Source organism: Carlito syrichta, unplaced genomic scaffold (genome assembly GCF_000164805.1).
Source record: "Carlito syrichta isolate Samal-C Ts95f unplaced genomic scaffold, Tarsius_syrichta-2.0.1 Scaffold301636, whole genome shotgun sequence".
Classification (NCBI taxonomy): Eukaryota; Metazoa; Chordata; class Mammalia; order Primates; family Tarsiidae; genus Carlito; species Carlito syrichta.
In genome coordinates this window covers 168,102-184,802 of record NW_007245732.1, presented here as the reverse complement: position 1 = coordinate 184,802, position 16,701 = coordinate 168,102, and the positions used below count along the sequence as shown (strand labels likewise).

The following is a 16,701-nucleotide window of genomic DNA, read 5'->3' as shown; positions in this document are numbered from 1 at the left end:
ACAATTGCGGTATGAGACCACTTCTGGGTCCGTATATTTTATGCTGATGATTTTTTTTTTTTCTGCTAGCAAACCACTTTTTAAGTAGGGACAACAACTCTGTCGCCCAGACTGGAGTGCAATGGCCACTCCCGGTCACCACAGCCTCGACCTGCTGGGCTCTGGCGATCCTTCCGCCTCAGCCTTCCAAGTAGCTGGAACTACAGGCACGCACTACCACGCCCGGCTAATGCTGTTGATATTTTATATATCTTTTGACACTGTTCTTATATCATCTTGGAGGATAGGGGCCATGTGTAGTCCTCTCTGGAGAGCTCTCATCCAGAGCAAATTTTCTTCTTTAGGAAGAACACTAAATTAAGAGTCAAAACAAATGCATACCTTGCATCCCAATTTCATTACAAAGGAACATGGCTGAGATATAGTAACTCATAAAGATAAGATCCATGTGGTGAGGTGCAAGACTTGGTCATTCAAATAAAAGTGTTTATATCTCAAAGCATAAAAGTATCCACAAACATTTTACTAGGATGCTTCTGCTTATCTCTTTTAACCTCCTTACACTGTTTTTCTTTCTTTTTTTTTTTTCTTTGTAGAACAGAAAACCCTGTTTGGCATGTGGTTAACAGACTTAATTATGGGGAGAAATGGCTGAGCTGGGTGTAGGATATCTTTCTGGTGGTTTTGAGAATGAACCACATTTCCACGGTTGGCTCCTACAGTTGCTGGGCTGCATGAGATTCTTTAGCTCTGGTGTTTCAGACAAGTCCACAGCCAAAGTCAGTCCTGAAACAAATGACTCTTGTAGAATATTGGACCAGCATGTCTCAACTTTTTTTGGTCACAGGTTCTTTTGAGAATCTAAGAAAGTTATAATGGCTCTCCTCAGAAAAATTAACAAATGTAGATAAACCGATTTTTTTTTTTTGAGTTTCAGTCTCACTCTATTGCCCAGGATAGAGTGCAGTGGCATGTTCACGACCACCCCAGCTTCAACTTGCTGGGCTTCCCTGATCCTTCCGCCTCAGCCTTCCAAGTAGCTGGAACTACAGGCATGTGCTACCACACCTGGGTAATTTTTTTTTTAATTGTAGAGATGAGGTCTTGCCAAGTTGCTCAGGCTGGTCTTCAACCCGTGGGCTCAGACAGTCCACTCACCTCAGCCTCCCAAAGTGCTAGGATTGCAGGCTAAGCCACCAGGCCCAATTTTTGTACACAGTTTTGGGGGTCCACAGTCCATCTGAGGTCTGTGATAGCATAATAGAATAAGAACATCTACGTGTCCTATAGGATTGCCCTGGGGTTCAGGCAGGGGCTGGGGAGAAGGGAAAGTGAGGAAGGAAGATGGAAACAGAGAGGGCATAGTTATGGCAAGAGAGAGAAAGAGAGAGGAGAAGGGCAAAGAAGGAGAAAAAGAAAAAACTTTTCTAATAAACTAGGAGAGAGCTTCTACTTAACTATGTGTCTTATCACTTTTTTCAGGCTCAGAAGTAATTACAGAACAAACTGTATTTAATCTAAGTAATATTTGACAGGGAGCTCTGACTCTTCAGCTTTCCCATGTATAATGAAATATCCACTCCCTATCCATCACTAGACATGACTCCTCGTTTTGCTTAGCTATTATCACAATGCATACAATAAATAAAGAATATTAAATTTAATGTAAATAGCTACGTTTATATCTACATATTTCTATGTTGCCCAAAGAGCAATCATCCTTTTCAAAGATTATCTACTTTGACAGAGCACTTGGATTTGGGAGAGAACTAATTACCCCCCAAGGGCATGTAAAATGGGGCTCAAATGAATACAATAAATATATTCCCAAATATTTGTCCAGACACAAAACTCAGAAAAATAATTGAAGCCAATATCCAGACAAAACTTTGCTGGGCAAGTTTCTCATCCATTGGTCCACACTGCCTAACTCCTATTTTGCACACTTCAAGTTTGTTGTCCCTACTTAAAAAGTGGTTTGCTAGCAGAAAAAAAGTGACTTCTACTCAGAAAAAATATTGGTATTTCAACAAAGATGAGCCATGGATCAGAAACCATTTGCAAAATATATCTGACCCACTGTACCTGTTTTCAACAAATTACCAGCACAGCCTGTGGCAGCCCAGGACCTATAAATAGAACAAGGCGCCAGTTGGGGGAACTGACTGTGTGTGCTTTGGCCTCACGATAAAAGGGGTTTTCTGGAAAAGATCTACTGATTATTTTTCCCCACACTAAGCTATTAACAACGGTGGTGCCCATGAGTTCTTTTATGTTGCATTTAAATTGATTGGAACTTAGAAGGAAAAAAATGTATTGTCATGGAAGAGAAAGAAATCCTGAGCTTTTAAAAATCTGCTTACTTGCAATCAATTCACTGGAAGTCTTATTTTAGAAAGACCAATGTCCTTGCCCTCTCCATTTACTTTCCTCCAACCATCCCCACGGTGCCAACTCTACACTACCCTAGGACCCAGCTGAAATTCTGCCTCATTCATGCAACTTTTCCTGCCATCTTCAGTGGGCATGCTCCCTCTCTTCAGAAACTTCCAGTTTAATTTCCCCTTGGCACATTGCTCACATGCTGCTTCATAAAGTACTTGAGTACATGGTATTCTCACTAGACTCTGAGCTGCTTACAGGCAGGATCTAAGCTTTACTATTGTGTCCCACAAGTATCTAGGGCAGTCCCTGACACACACGGTAGGTATTCAACAGACACGTGGAATTGAAAGAAAAAGTTGGTATGCCTGGATTATTTATGCCATTTCACACCTGCATGTTCTAGAATGTCAAGGCTGGTAAATGAGGAACTTCTCTATAGATATTAACTGGGTTAATATAATCTAGGTATCACTAAATTATTACCACACCTCTGGTATAGTACCTTTGCACTTGCTATTTCCTCTGCCTAGAAGTCTCTTCCTGAGACATATGCCTATTTCCCTCTTTTTCCTCTGAGTTTTGCTCAAATGTTACCTTCAACGTAAGGTATTCCCTGTCTATCCTATTTAAAATTTCAACTCTGCCCCCTCACCCCCAAACACCTCCCTATTTCTTCTTCTGATTTATTTTTCTATGTATCATTGATGGCTATCTATAAGGTAGGTATTCAATAAATAGTTATGGAATGAATTTTAAAAGAATTATTAGACATTTATAAAATACCTCCTTTTATTTGCCACTGCACTTGATCCTGTACAAGACAGCTGCTATAAGCCAAGAAATTCCACTCTAAGCAAATATATGTTGTCCAGTATGTCAGCACAGACAGAGGCACTATGAGGCAAGCCTGTGTGAGAGTGCAAAGCAGGTGTCTTCCCTGATGCCATTACCAAAGGTCAGGTGTGCTCAGTCTTCCAGACCTTCTCCCTTAACAACTTGCTACACAATTAATTCAACGAAATAATGCTTATCGGGCACTTTCAAAGTGTCACAGAATTGCACTGGCCCTAGTCAGCTCAAAATACAGAAGACAGCAAACAAATAAATGCATGACTGAAATATAAGGACAACTGTAACACTGACTCTAACTGACATAGAAAGAACAAACTAAAAAAAACCCAGAATAATCCGCCAGGTTGAACCGCTAAATACTCACTATTACATTTCATAATAGAACATAGATTGGTAAATGCAAAGCTTTCTTGAACACCCAAGGTCCTCTACCTCTTGCTGCTATTGGTTTTAAATAATAATAGTCGCAACAGCAGCCAAGAGCAATATTCTTACTATCAGTCAGGTCCTGGGCTAGGCACTGAAATTTATTATCATACTTAAAATCTTCTCAACAAGACACACGGTAGATGCTGTTATTATCCTCACTGCACACACGAGGAAGTCGTGGCTTGGAGAAGTTAAGCAATTTGCCCATAGCTAGTCAGGAGTAAAGTAGAATCTGAAACACGGTCTGACTGCAGAGCACATAACCGTAACCACCAAAAGGACAACTGTCCTTAACCATACCCACAAAGCCTTAACAAGAACACATAACCTGCAATATTTTATCATCAGCTATGTATATTTCTAATCTTCACCAATTGATAAATTTTGTTTGAACAACATTTAATTTTGTTTGAACAACATTCTTTATAGTCCCCCCTATCCATGGTTTTGCTTTCCAGTTTCAGTTACCTACCATCAAATAAAAGGTGCAAATATTAAATGGAAAATTCCAGAAATAAACAATTCATAAGTGTTAAATTGCACACAGTTCTGAGTGGCATGACCTGTCCTGCCATCCGGCTCCAGCCCACCTGAGACATGAATCATCCCATCATCTAGTGCCTCCACGTTGTGTGCACTCCCTGCTCGCTATCCATCACCCTCTGCTCCTGGCATTCAGCCATCAACATCACCATGGCTGGATGATCCGGCATTACCTGAAACAGATGATCCTCCTCTGCAACACCATCAGAAAATCACTAATGTTACACCACAATACCTACCTCACTCGCCTGCCTCACTTCATCTCAGTACATAGGCATTTTATCTCTCACATTATCACAATAAGAAGAGTGAGTACAATACAGTATCTTGAGAGAGGGACGATAATCACAAAACTTTTATGACAGTATATTGCTAAAACTCTCTTATTTTATTAGTGGTCATGGGTGTTCATCTCTTCCTGTGCCTAATTTATAAATTCAGCTTTATCACAGGTGTGTATACATACAGGCATACTTTTCCTTTACTGTGCTTTGAAGATACTGTATTTTTTACAAGTTAAAGGTGTGTGAAAACAGAGCGAGTTTATCAGCACCATTTTCCTAACAGCACATGCTCGCTTCATGTCTCTGTGTCACATTGTGTTAAATCTCACAATATTTCAAATGTTCTCATTATTATCATACCTATTTTAGTGAACTATGATCAGTGATTACTGATGTTACTATTGTCATTGCTGTGGGCCCATGAACTGTAGCCACATAAGGCAGTGAACTTAATAGATAAATGTGTGTGTCTGACAGCTCCACCACCAGCTGTTTCCCATCTCTCCCTTTCCTTGAGCTTCCCTATTCCCTGAGACACAAAAATATTGAAACTAGGCCTATTAATAACTTGACAGTGGCCTCTAAGTGTTCAAATGAAAGGAAGAGTCACACATTTCTCACTTTAACTCAAAAGCTAGAAATGATTAAGTTTAGTGAGAAGAGCATGTCTCTAAAGCCAAGACAGGCTGAAAGTTAGTCCTCTTGTGCCAAATAGTTACCCAAGTTGTGAAGAGAAAAGTTCTTGAAGAAAATTAAAAGTGCTACTCCAGTAAACACACAAAAGATAAGGAAGCAAAACATTCTTATTGCTGATATGGAAACATCTAAGTGGTCTGGATAGAAGATCAAACCAGTCACATTTCCTCAAGCAAAAGCCTAATCCAGAACAAGGCCCTAACTCTCTTCAATTCTGCTTTATCTTGCCCTTTTTTTGTTTATGTTATTTATTTTATTTTGCTTAAATTATAGGATCAAAAATGTAATTTTGTTACAAGGATAGATTTCATAGTGGTGAAGTCAGGGTTTTTAGGGTACCCATCACCTGAATACGAGGCGAGAAAGGTGCAGAAAAAACGTCTGAAGCTAGCAGAGGTTGGTCCATGAGATTTAAGGAAAGATGCCATCTCCATTACATAAAAGTGTAAGCTGAGACCTCAAAAGCACAAGCAACAAAAATTAAAATAGACAAATGAGACTTAAACTAAAAAGTTTCTGCTCAGCAAAGCAAATATTCAACAGAGTAAACAGATGACCTGCAGAATGGAATAAATTTTTTGCAAACTGCATCTGACAAGGGACTAATATCCAGACTTTACAAGGAATTTAAAAAAACAAAAATACAGTAATTCCATTAAAAAGTGGTCAAAAAACCTGAATAGACATTTTTCCAAAGAAGACATGCAAATGGCCAACAAGCATATGAAAAATGCTCAACATCACTAATCATCACAGAAATGCAAATTAAAACCACAATGCAATATCATCTTACATCTGTCAGAAAGACTATTATTAAAAAGACAAAAAAAATAAAAAAAGATGTTGGCCTGGATGCAGAGAAAAAGGAATGTAAACAGTACAACCTCCATGAAAAATAGTGAGATTTCTCAAGAACTAAAAATAAAACTACCATGTGATCCAGCAAATCTCATTACTAAGTATCTTTCCAAAGGGGAAAAAAAATCATTATATCAAAAATATGCTTGTACTTGTATGTTTATTGCAGCACTACTCACAAAAGTAAAGATATGGAATAAACCTAAATGCCCATCAACAGATGATTGGATAAAGAAAATGTGATATACATACAACAATGGAATACTATCCATTCATTACAAAAATGAAATTAAATATCATTGTCAGCAATGTGAATGGAACTGGAGGTCATTATCCAGATAGAAAGATTAAATATCACATGTTCTCACTTATAAGTGGGAGCTCAGTAATGTGTACAAATGGATGTAGAATATGGAATGATAGAAAGTGGGACTTGGAAGGGCGATGGGAGGAGGAGTATGGATGATGAGAAATTACTTAATAGGTACAATATATGTTATTCAGGTGATGGGTACCCTAAAAGCCCTGACTTTGCCACTATTCAATCTATCCATGTAACAAAATTACACTTGTAGTCTATAATTTATACAAACAAAATAAAATAAATAATATAAACAAACAACAAAAGGACAAGATGAAGCGCCAGATGCTGATGTAGATGCTATAGCAAGTTAACCAGAAGATATAGCTAAGATCAAAAATGAAGAGGCTACACTAAACAACAGATTTTCAATGTAGATGAAACAGCCTTCTAGTGGAAGAAGATGCCATCTAGGACTTTCAAAGCTAGAGAGGAGTCATTGCCTGGCTTCAAAGTTTCAAAGGACAGACTGACTCTCTCATTAGGGGCTAATACAGCTGGTGACTGGAGTGGAAGCCGATGCTCACTGACCATTGTAAAAATCCTAGGGCCCTTAAGAATTATGCTAAATCAGCCAGGTTTGGTGGCTCAGCCTGTAATCCCGCACCTTGGGAGGCTGAGGTGAGTGGATTGCCTGAGTCCGCGGGTTCGAGACCCGCCTGGGCAACTTGGCGAGACCTCATCTCTACAATTAAAAAATAAAAATACAAAAAATTAGCCAGGCATGGCCTGTATTTCCAGCTACTTGGAAGGCTGAGGCGGAAGGATTGCCGGAGCCCAGCAGGTTGAGGCTGCGGTGGCCAGAAGCAGCCAGTGCACTCCAGTCTGGGTAACAGAGTGAGACTCCAACTCAAAAAAAAAAAAAAGAATTATGCTAAATCTACTCTGTCTGTGCTTTATAAATGAAACAGCAAAGCCTGGATGACAGCACATCTGTTTAAAGCATGGATTACTGAATATTTTATGACCACTGTTGAGACCTATTGCTCAGAAAAAGAGGTTCCTTTCAAAATATTGCCACCTATTGACAACACATCTAGTCACCCAAGAGCTCTCTGATGGAGATGTACTAGAGATAGAGATAATGTTTTCATGCTTGCTAACATAACATCCATTCTGCAGCCCATGGATCAAGGAGTAATTTCAACTTCAAAATTATTATTTGAGAAATACATTTCGTAAGGGTCTAACTGCCATAGATTGTGATTCATCTTATGGGCCTGGGAAAAGTAAATTGAAAACCTCCTGGAAAGGATTCACCATTCTGGGTGCAATTAAAACAATCATGATTCATGGGAGGTGGTGAAAATGTCAACATTAACAGGAATTTGGAAGAAGATCCAAACACCCTCATGAATGACTTTGAGGGGCTTAAGACTTCAGTAGTGGAAGTAACTGCAAATGTGATAGAAGTAGCAAGAGATCTCTCTCTCTCTCTCTCTCTGTGTGTGTGTGTGTGTGTGTGTGTGTGTGTGTGTGTGTCCTCCAATTTACTTTCTAAATAAACTACATTTTCTAATCTAAAAAGAAAAGAAATGGCAAGAGAAGTAGAATTAGAAGTAAAGCCTAAAGATATAATTCTTGTGATATAAATTCTCAAGATATAAGTCTCATGATAAAACTTGAGGGGGTGAAGAGCTTCTTCTAATAGACGAGCAAACAAAGCAGTTTCTTGAGAAGGAATCTACCTCCAGTGAAAATGCTGTGAATATTTTTGAAATGATGACAAAGGGTTTAGAATCCTTAAAATATAGTTGATGAAGCAGAAACAGAGTTTGAGAGGATTGACTCCAATTCTGAAAAAAGTTCTACTGTGGGTCAAAAGCTACCAAACAGCATCCCGTGCTACAGGGAAATGTTTTGTGAAAGGATGAATCAACTGATGGGCAAACTTTACTGGTGTCTTATGTTTAAGAAATTGCCACAGTCACTCAAGTTTTCAGGATGCACTACCCTGAGCAGTCAGCAAAGCAACCATCAACATCAAGGCAAGACTTCCACCAGCAAAAACACTATAACTTGCAGAAGGCTCAGATGATAATTAGTATTTTTTAGCAATGAAGTATTTTTAAATTAAGGTGTATACATTGTTTTTTAGATATATTGCTATTGCACTTAATACTTACACTTAATAGACTATAATAAAGTGTAAAAATACTTTTTTTTTTTGAGTCAGAGTCTCACTGTCACCCAGAGTCTCACTGTGCCACCCCACAGTCTCAACTTGCTGGCCTCAGGTGATTCTTCCACCTCAGTCTTCCAAGTAGCTGGAACCACAGGTGTGCATCACCATGCCTGGCTCATTTTTAAAAATTTATTGTAGAGACTAGGTCTCTCCAAGTTGCCCAGGCTGGTCTCGAACCCCCCTGGGCTCAGGTAATCCTCTCACCTCGGCCTTTCAAAGTGCTGGGATTACAGGCATGAGCCACCGTGCCCATCCAAAAAAACACACTGAAAATTGTTTTTAAAATTGTGTGAATTGCAATTTCTCCAAGGTATACTCACATAGGAACATGCACAGCATATAAAAGATTTGGTACTATCTGTGGTTTCAGATATCCACTGGGGGTCTTGGAATATATGCTCTGAGGATAAGAGGAACTACTGTATTTCCTTCAATGCCTTGAATATGAACTCAAGAACCACTCAGTGAGTGAATGGCAATACTGTAAGGCACTAATAACATGGAATAAAGGAGTAGAGACGTGGAAGAAAGTCACATTACAGACATCACTGTGAGAAGAGGTATGACAGTCAGTTTCCAAGATGGCTCTCATGGTCCTCTCCTTCTGGTAGTCACATCCTTTTAATCTCAACCATAAATAATCAGTCCTGCCCTGTGTGACCAACATAATAACTTCTAAGGCTAGGTCAGGAAAGGCACTGCAGCGGATTCTACACTCTTGGGAAAGCCAGCTGCCAGGCTGAGGTGACACTCAAGCAGTCCCAAAAAGAGGCTCACATGAATAACAACTGATTCACCAGCATTGACTTACCAACTATGTGAGTGGTCGCCCTAGAAGTAGATCCTCTAATCCTGGAACAATCTTCAGATGACTATAAACTCAATCAAAGTCCTTTCAACCTCATGAGAGACACTGAACAAAACCACACAAGTGAGCTACTCTTGAATTGCTTATCCACAGAAATCATGAGAGGTAATAAATGATTATTATTGTGTTAAGTCTTTAATTTGGAGGGACATTTGTTACACAGTGATAGGTAACTAATACAAAAGGTATTAGGAATTACTTCCACAAAGGAAGTAGGGCTTGAAGTAGAAGCATCAAAGGAATCATGGAATACAGGCAAAACAGGGAAGAGAGAATGGGGAAAACCATGAATAAGTTTCAGTCCTTCATAGCATCATGACTTCTCGCCATCTTTTCATTATTTTCTACTTTTTGTCTTTCTCCTATACTTGCTTTTTAGTTAAAGATTTTGAAATGTTTTAGTAGTTATCCTACATATTTCAATATGAATCCTTTATTTATTTCAGTCAACCTGAAATTATTACTTTTATGGCTTAAGAATTATATTTATATTTCATTTAATTATATTTTCATTTATAACTCATTCTTCCTTTTTTGCTTGTTTTCATAATTTGTACTTCTATGAGAGGGGACCCCAAAAAAATGAAATTTATTTATAAACAATTGTGTATTTATTGTTACATGTTTAAACTTCAGTCACCTTTGGTGCAATACACCTATTGAGACACTTTCTTCACTGCTCAAAACAGTTTTTGAACTCATCAGTTTTGATACTTTTTAGTGTTTCTGCTGTTTTTTGTTTCACCTCTTCCACATCAGCAAAATGTTTCCCTTTGAGGTTTTCATCCAGGGGAAAAAAAAGTTGCTCTGGGTAAGATCGGGTGAATAGGGAGGGTGGGACACAGGGGTCCTGCCGTTTTTGTTCAAAAACGGTTGAACATTCAGCACAGTGTGGGCAGATGTGTTGTCATGATAGAAGAACTAGTCACTTATTCGCCACAACTCAGGATGATTCTTCTGCAAATCGTGACACAACCATCTCAAAACTTCCAGATAAAATCTTTGGTTGATCGCTTGATCCAGAGGAACAAATTCCAAGTGTACTACAAGGGACCTGCCCTCCAAAAGATAATTCCAGGGTTTTGAGGTCCACCCCACATAATATTGTAACCCTCTTATGATATTAGCACTGTTTTGTTTCAAATAGTCATTCTTTCCAGCTTTATTAAGGTATATCTGACAAAAATAAAAATTGTATATATTGAAAAAAGTTATAAAGAACCATCTCTACATAGAACCTTAAAATTTCAAGAAATTTCAAGTCTTTCAGTTTAACCACTCATCTAATGCTCTCAACATAATAAAGTAATACAGGGATTACATCCATTTATCTAAGCTGAAATCCTGAAGAGGCTGACTTTCTGTATTTTCCCTCTATGTAGTTATACAAGTGAGGAATATTTAGTCACACCAGGTACCATATTTCTGTGTCTAAACTGAGGTCATTCCTGAAAGCAATTTAAACGAGAAAGTGAAGGAGAAGCAGGAGAAGGAGCAGGAGAAGAAAGAAGAAAAAGGGTACAGTTAGATAGAAGAAATAAGACCCAATGTTTGATAATCAGTAGAAGACTAGAGTTAACATTAATCTATTGTACATTTCAAAAGTTAGAAGTATTTTAAGAATAAAGAGTTTCAAGTGTTCCAAGAATAAAGAGAAGATAAATATTTAGGGTGAGAGATATCCGAATGATCTTGATTTGATTTTTACACATTACATGAAAGTATCAAATTATCACATGTACCTTGAAAATATGTACATCTATTATGTATCAATAAAAAGAAGAGGAAAGGAAGGAGACGCAGAAGAAACAGAAGTAGAAGCAGAAGGAAAAGAAAAAGGAGGAGGAGAAGAGGAGGAGGAGAAAAGAAAGACTAACAACAACAACAGAAGGAGAAAAGGGCAGAGAGACAAAAGAAATTTACTGGTTGAAATGCTATGTGGTGGTCACTATCCTAAGTTCTTTAAACACATCTCATTTTACTCTCACAACAACTCTATATCCTCAAATTATTTTAGTTCTATTTCTTCCCCTCCCCAAGAGGTTTCTGCTCACCTCATACTCCTGATCCAAAGTAGAAAAAAAAATTGACAAAGAAGAATTAAGGCATTATGTACTTAAACTCTTATCAGGTAAAAAAATCTGAGCATATGGTTAAGGCTCTAGCAAGGTTCAGCTAAGAAAGAATCAACTAACAGATTTGGAGCATTCCTTTCACAGAATTTAAGGCTGCATTTCTGGGGCTGCTGATTAGTGAAATTCTATTCTAGGGAAGAATAAATCTGAGATGGAAAATTTTTAAACCCACCACATTCTCTGTCCCAAGATATATGTTTTACTGGTCTCAGAGTTGGTTCTTTTAGAGGTCAGTAGTGGATCGAAGAACCCCACTGGAGGAGGGGTTCCTCCATAAAGCTAATGCCTTACTCAAGAAGTAGATACAGGCATTTGCCTTTAATTAAAGGGAAGCACGAGGAATCCCACTCTGACCTCCAAAAGATGCTGCCATGTAAGCACAGCAATAGACGGAGAAAGAGGAGAAAGAACACTTGGCTCAAAACCAGAGGAGGTCAGGTTAATGACTGCTCCCCAATATGGCACCCCCTTGTGAAGAAGAAGGCCTATGCTCGACTGGGGATAGAGAATATAATTTTTAAAATTTACTCAAGTACCAAAATAGCTGAGTTATTTCTCTAGGAAAACAAAAATAGAAAATTAAAATTTAAAAGTACATATGCCTTTTACTAATTAAAGGCCTATTGAATAACGATTATAACATCTTAATATCTCTAAGGTCAGGAAAACCAGACCTTTAACAAATACCAAACTTATGACATTGCTGATTGGCATGAAAAGGTAACCAACAAGAAAGTCTAGGAATATTTACTAAGAATTCAGAACCTGAAACATGCTGGAAATGGGTTAAGAGAATGCCTAAGAGCTTCTATAGAGAAAAATGGTCATGAAAATTCTTTCTCAGGCTGGGCGTGGTGGCTGAGCCTGTAATCCCAGCACTTTGGGAGGCTGAGGCGAGAGGATTGTCTGACCCGGGGGTTTGAGACCAGCCTGGGCAAGTTGGTAAGACTTCGTCTCTGCTATAAATGACAAAAACTAGCCGGGCGTGATGACATGCGCCTGTAGTTCCAGCTACTTGGAAGGCTGAGGAAGAAGGATCACCCAAACCCAGCAGGCTGAGGCTATGATGGCCATGAACATGCCACTGCACTCCAACCTGGGCAACAAGAGTGAGACTTCAACTCAAAAAAAAAAAAAATTCTCAGAAAAGAGAATACAATCCTTTGAATAACAGACTTACTGCACTGGTGGAAATTATCAACCAGATAAGGCAGCCTGATTTGCAAAAGTGTGCCTTATTGCTCAAGCCACAAGGTCAAAGAAAGTCCCTATCATTCAGTTATATAGCAAGTTCCCCAGGGACAGGATCTAGTGTCGAGAAATGTGTCCCATGCCTCTCTGTACTTTCCCATGGCCTAAACTAAGGCTTCACACACAGTAGGTATCTGGCTAAAGTGAGTACTGACAGTCATAGGGTACACATTCCACACCCTCAAGGAGCAGGATCAAAGGTGCCAAGGTCCCAGGTGCTTCCCCTGCTCTGAGCTTACCGTCATTGAAGCTGTCATTGGTGGTGACGTGGGTGAATGGTGACTGGGCCCGAGGCTCCTCACACAGGGAGTAGCTATGCTCAGCCTGGATGAGAGGTGCTGGTGACGTGGGAGAAGGCTCCACCTCCATCGACACGCTCTTCTCTGAGAGGAAAGGGTCATTCAGGAGCTGACCCAAGACATTCTGGGAAAACTCATCCAGAAGTTCTGAGAAGTGCTACAAGAAGCAAAGCAGGAAGAACTCAAGTTTTTTTTAACCACGATCTGATATTGGCCCACATATTCTAAGGCACATACATCACCCACTGCTTTATATGAAGCCACTGACACACAATGCCCAGTTATCTCAAGTTGTATAGCAAGCCACCCCAACGTTTAATGGCTTCAAGTTACCATAACGCTTTTTTAAATTTCTCACTCCTCCATGGGTTGGCCAGGTGGGTGGGGTTGATTTCAGCTGGGTTCCCTGATACAGCCGCAGTGAGTGGGTTGGCTGGGGCTGTGCTGAGTCGGGACATCTGAACATCTGGGCCTCTGTCTCAAAGAGACTAGATCAGGCTGGGCCTCCTCACAACAATGGCAGACATCTTCTTGGGGGGAGAAGACCTAAGCCAAATGCCTCGAAAGTCACACAGTATCACGCTTTGCACATTTGTTTGTTCAAGGAAGTGTTGAGGCCAGCCTGGATGCACAGGATGCAACAACAGTCTCCACCTCTTGATGAGAAGAATGCCAGAGTCACACTGTAGATGAGTGTGAATAGGGGACAGCATGGTTCACTGGGGGTCATTGCTGTGATAACCTGCCATATTTTGCATTGGTAATATTTTTACATATTAAATACCCTGCATTTCTATAGCATGAGGGTGCAATATATAGCAATGTGCCAGTTCCAAAACATCAGAGGCAGCTTCTCTCTGTCCTCCCCACAACCTACACCTTGTTCCTCTCAGGTTTTTCTTTAATCTCCTCCCATCCTCCATCTCATGAACTCTCCAGTCCCCACCATGCCATGGATGTGATATAGGAAGAGTCAATATACATCTCCTGGGACCCCTATGTCTGTCCCTTGCCACACTTTCCCTTCCAAGGGAGCTGCAGCACCATCCACTCTTCCTCCTTGATTGTAGTATATTCATGATATGAGGGTCTGCAGAAAGGGCTTCTCAACCTTGGCACTACTGACATTCTAGATGGGACAATTCTTTCTGAAGAGTGAGGATGGAATGGGGGGATTGCTCGATGCATTGTAGGATACTGAGCAGCATTCCTGGCCTCTACCCACTAGATGACAGTAGCACACCCTAATTGTGAAACCAAAAATATTTCCAGACACTGCCAAATGCCCCAAGGGAGAAGAAAAGTCATCCCTGGGTTTAGCATCACTGCTATAATTATCTAAGAAATAATAATAATAATAAAACAAAATGTAAAAGTTCACTTTGGCACCAGCTGTTAGAACAACTTCTGTCTCCTTAAAATTTCGAGTCACAAACCAACAGGTGTCAACCTTCTTGATTAAACTTTAGGGACACTTCTGGGATAGAAGGGAAGTTGTGAAGCCGATATTGCAACAAAAGAAGTAATTGCAAATGGTGAGGCTTGGGGTAGGCAATGAAAATTCTTGGAACTCACACGGACAACTAAGTTCCACAACTGAATGAAGCGTCAGTGAAGGGAGTTATGACAGTGAATGCAGGAAGGCAGGAGACGCCCCTAGAGTTGCATCTTTATTTCTTTTTCTCTTTCTTTCAGAAATAAAGGACTGTTGAAGGATCCATCCATTCCCTCATCCCTCTCAAAGTTAACTACTTGCCAGAATCTGGTGTTTATCATGCCCATTCAAGTCTTTATTCCTTGACTACATATGTATGTTTCCATTAAATCCTTTTAAACTTTAAATAGTGTCACACTTTATATGTCCTTCTGCAACTTTCTTTTATAAAAAATATTAGATTTAGTCATGCTTATATATGTTGCTCTATTTCATTGATTTAAATATCTAAATTGCATTCTGTTGTATTTACCATTTTCTCTTGAGGATCATTTGAAGATTTTTTTAATTATATGCGATATTATAACAAATATTCTTTAACATGAAAGGAACTTTTAAAAAGCATGCCAATTGTATGCCCCATCCTCAGAGACTTGAACTTAGTAGGCTAAAGGCATCTATATTAAAATCCCCACCAACCAAAACTCTCTGGTCACTTTAGTTTCTCAAGCACTGGCTCCATTTCCACTCACCACCCCTCTCCCAACTCCACTTTACAGTATGCAGAGTTCCTGGAAGTTCAAACACCCCCAATGTTAGGGGAAGACTCAAGGATTTTGCAACTGCCAAGTGTTAAATTTTAGATAGGCACTGAGGATACATGATAATAAATCAGAAAATGAAAAAGTTCATGCCTTCCTGGAGTTTACCACTTAGGTCAGTGCTTTTCCAACTTTTCTGTGCACATGATTTACCTGAGGATTAAGCCATAGATTCTGATTCACTGGTCTAAATAACCAACCCCCAGGTAATGCCGCTGGTCCACAGCCCACACTCTGGGTAGCAAGGGACAGAACAGAGTCAAGGCAAGATTAGAACCAGCTCTCCTGATCATACTACAACCTGAAGTCAGCATCTAATCCCCTAAGTAGCTCCCCAAGGACATATTTACCGGTTGCCTAATGAAGAATATTCTGCACTGCTTGACAGAGTTCCTTCAAGAGCAAAGTTAAGGTAACAGGAAGAGAGATAAATAACATAGAATGTAAAATGCAAAAGCGAGAGTTAAATGCACAGCTCCTGCATTTGCCAGTCACTCAGTTCTGTTTCTTGAACTACAAAGCCAACCCCAGCAGCAGAGATGGCCTGCTGAAGCTCTGGAAGCCACTCCATTCTGAGACAAGGCTCTCTCCCACTGCCCATGCTGACCCACGGAAGTAGCCTAGATTGGCCCACTCTGCTGACACTGTTTTCTTTCTCCTGAGCAGCACTAATGAATGAATGTTTTCATGAACATCCCCTGCATAGCCAATAATAAGCCTTCTCTAACTCTGCTAACTTTCCCTAGACTCCCCCTACTTTGAATTATATAGTAACTACCATGTTACCAAACAATTTCGCCCTAATGATAGGCAGCTTTGAAGAACTCACAGTTGTTATCAAGCGTATTATCATAACCTCCCCCTCTGGAAAAAGATCCTTCTCAGAGGCCTAGCTGCGCCTAATCACCCACCCACACCAAAGAACGTGGTTAACACAGTAAGTTCAGGGAGATTTTTGCAATTGAAAAGAAATGCCCAACCAATTCCAATCAGATGCTGTGACTCAGTCCAGCACATTAGCTCCAGCTGGTTCTTCTTAGCAGCTGTGGGCTCCGGGGCTCAGCAGACAGGTCAACATTCTGCTGCTGGTATAATGATCATGCCAGAAAGGGCCCATCGTTTACACCACCCAGTTGGAGAAGGGCATTATGGTCCTGGAGGCCAAAAACCAGAGACCCGAACAAAGCTAGCCTTAAAGAAGGAGCCTTTCTGGATCCTGCACACACTTCAGCAAAGTACTACTCGTGAACCCAAGGGTTATGGAATTTTAGTTTGTTTCAAAGACAATGGCATAACATT

General features: G+C 39.9%; 1 protein-coding gene across 1 annotated transcript in view; it reads right to left on the bottom strand.

The window, feature by feature from the left end:
- The window catches only part of CREB3L2 (cAMP responsive element binding protein 3 like 2), a 124,765-nt gene that overhangs the window by 37,952 nt on the left and 70,112 nt on the right, over positions 1 to 16,701 (bottom strand). The window contains exon 2 of the mRNA XM_008055028.1: positions 13,087 to 13,303. Within this exon, the coding sequence (XP_008053219.1) occupies positions 13,087 to 13,303 (217 nt within the window). The remainder of the gene's footprint in view (positions 1 to 13,086; positions 13,304 to 16,701) is intronic.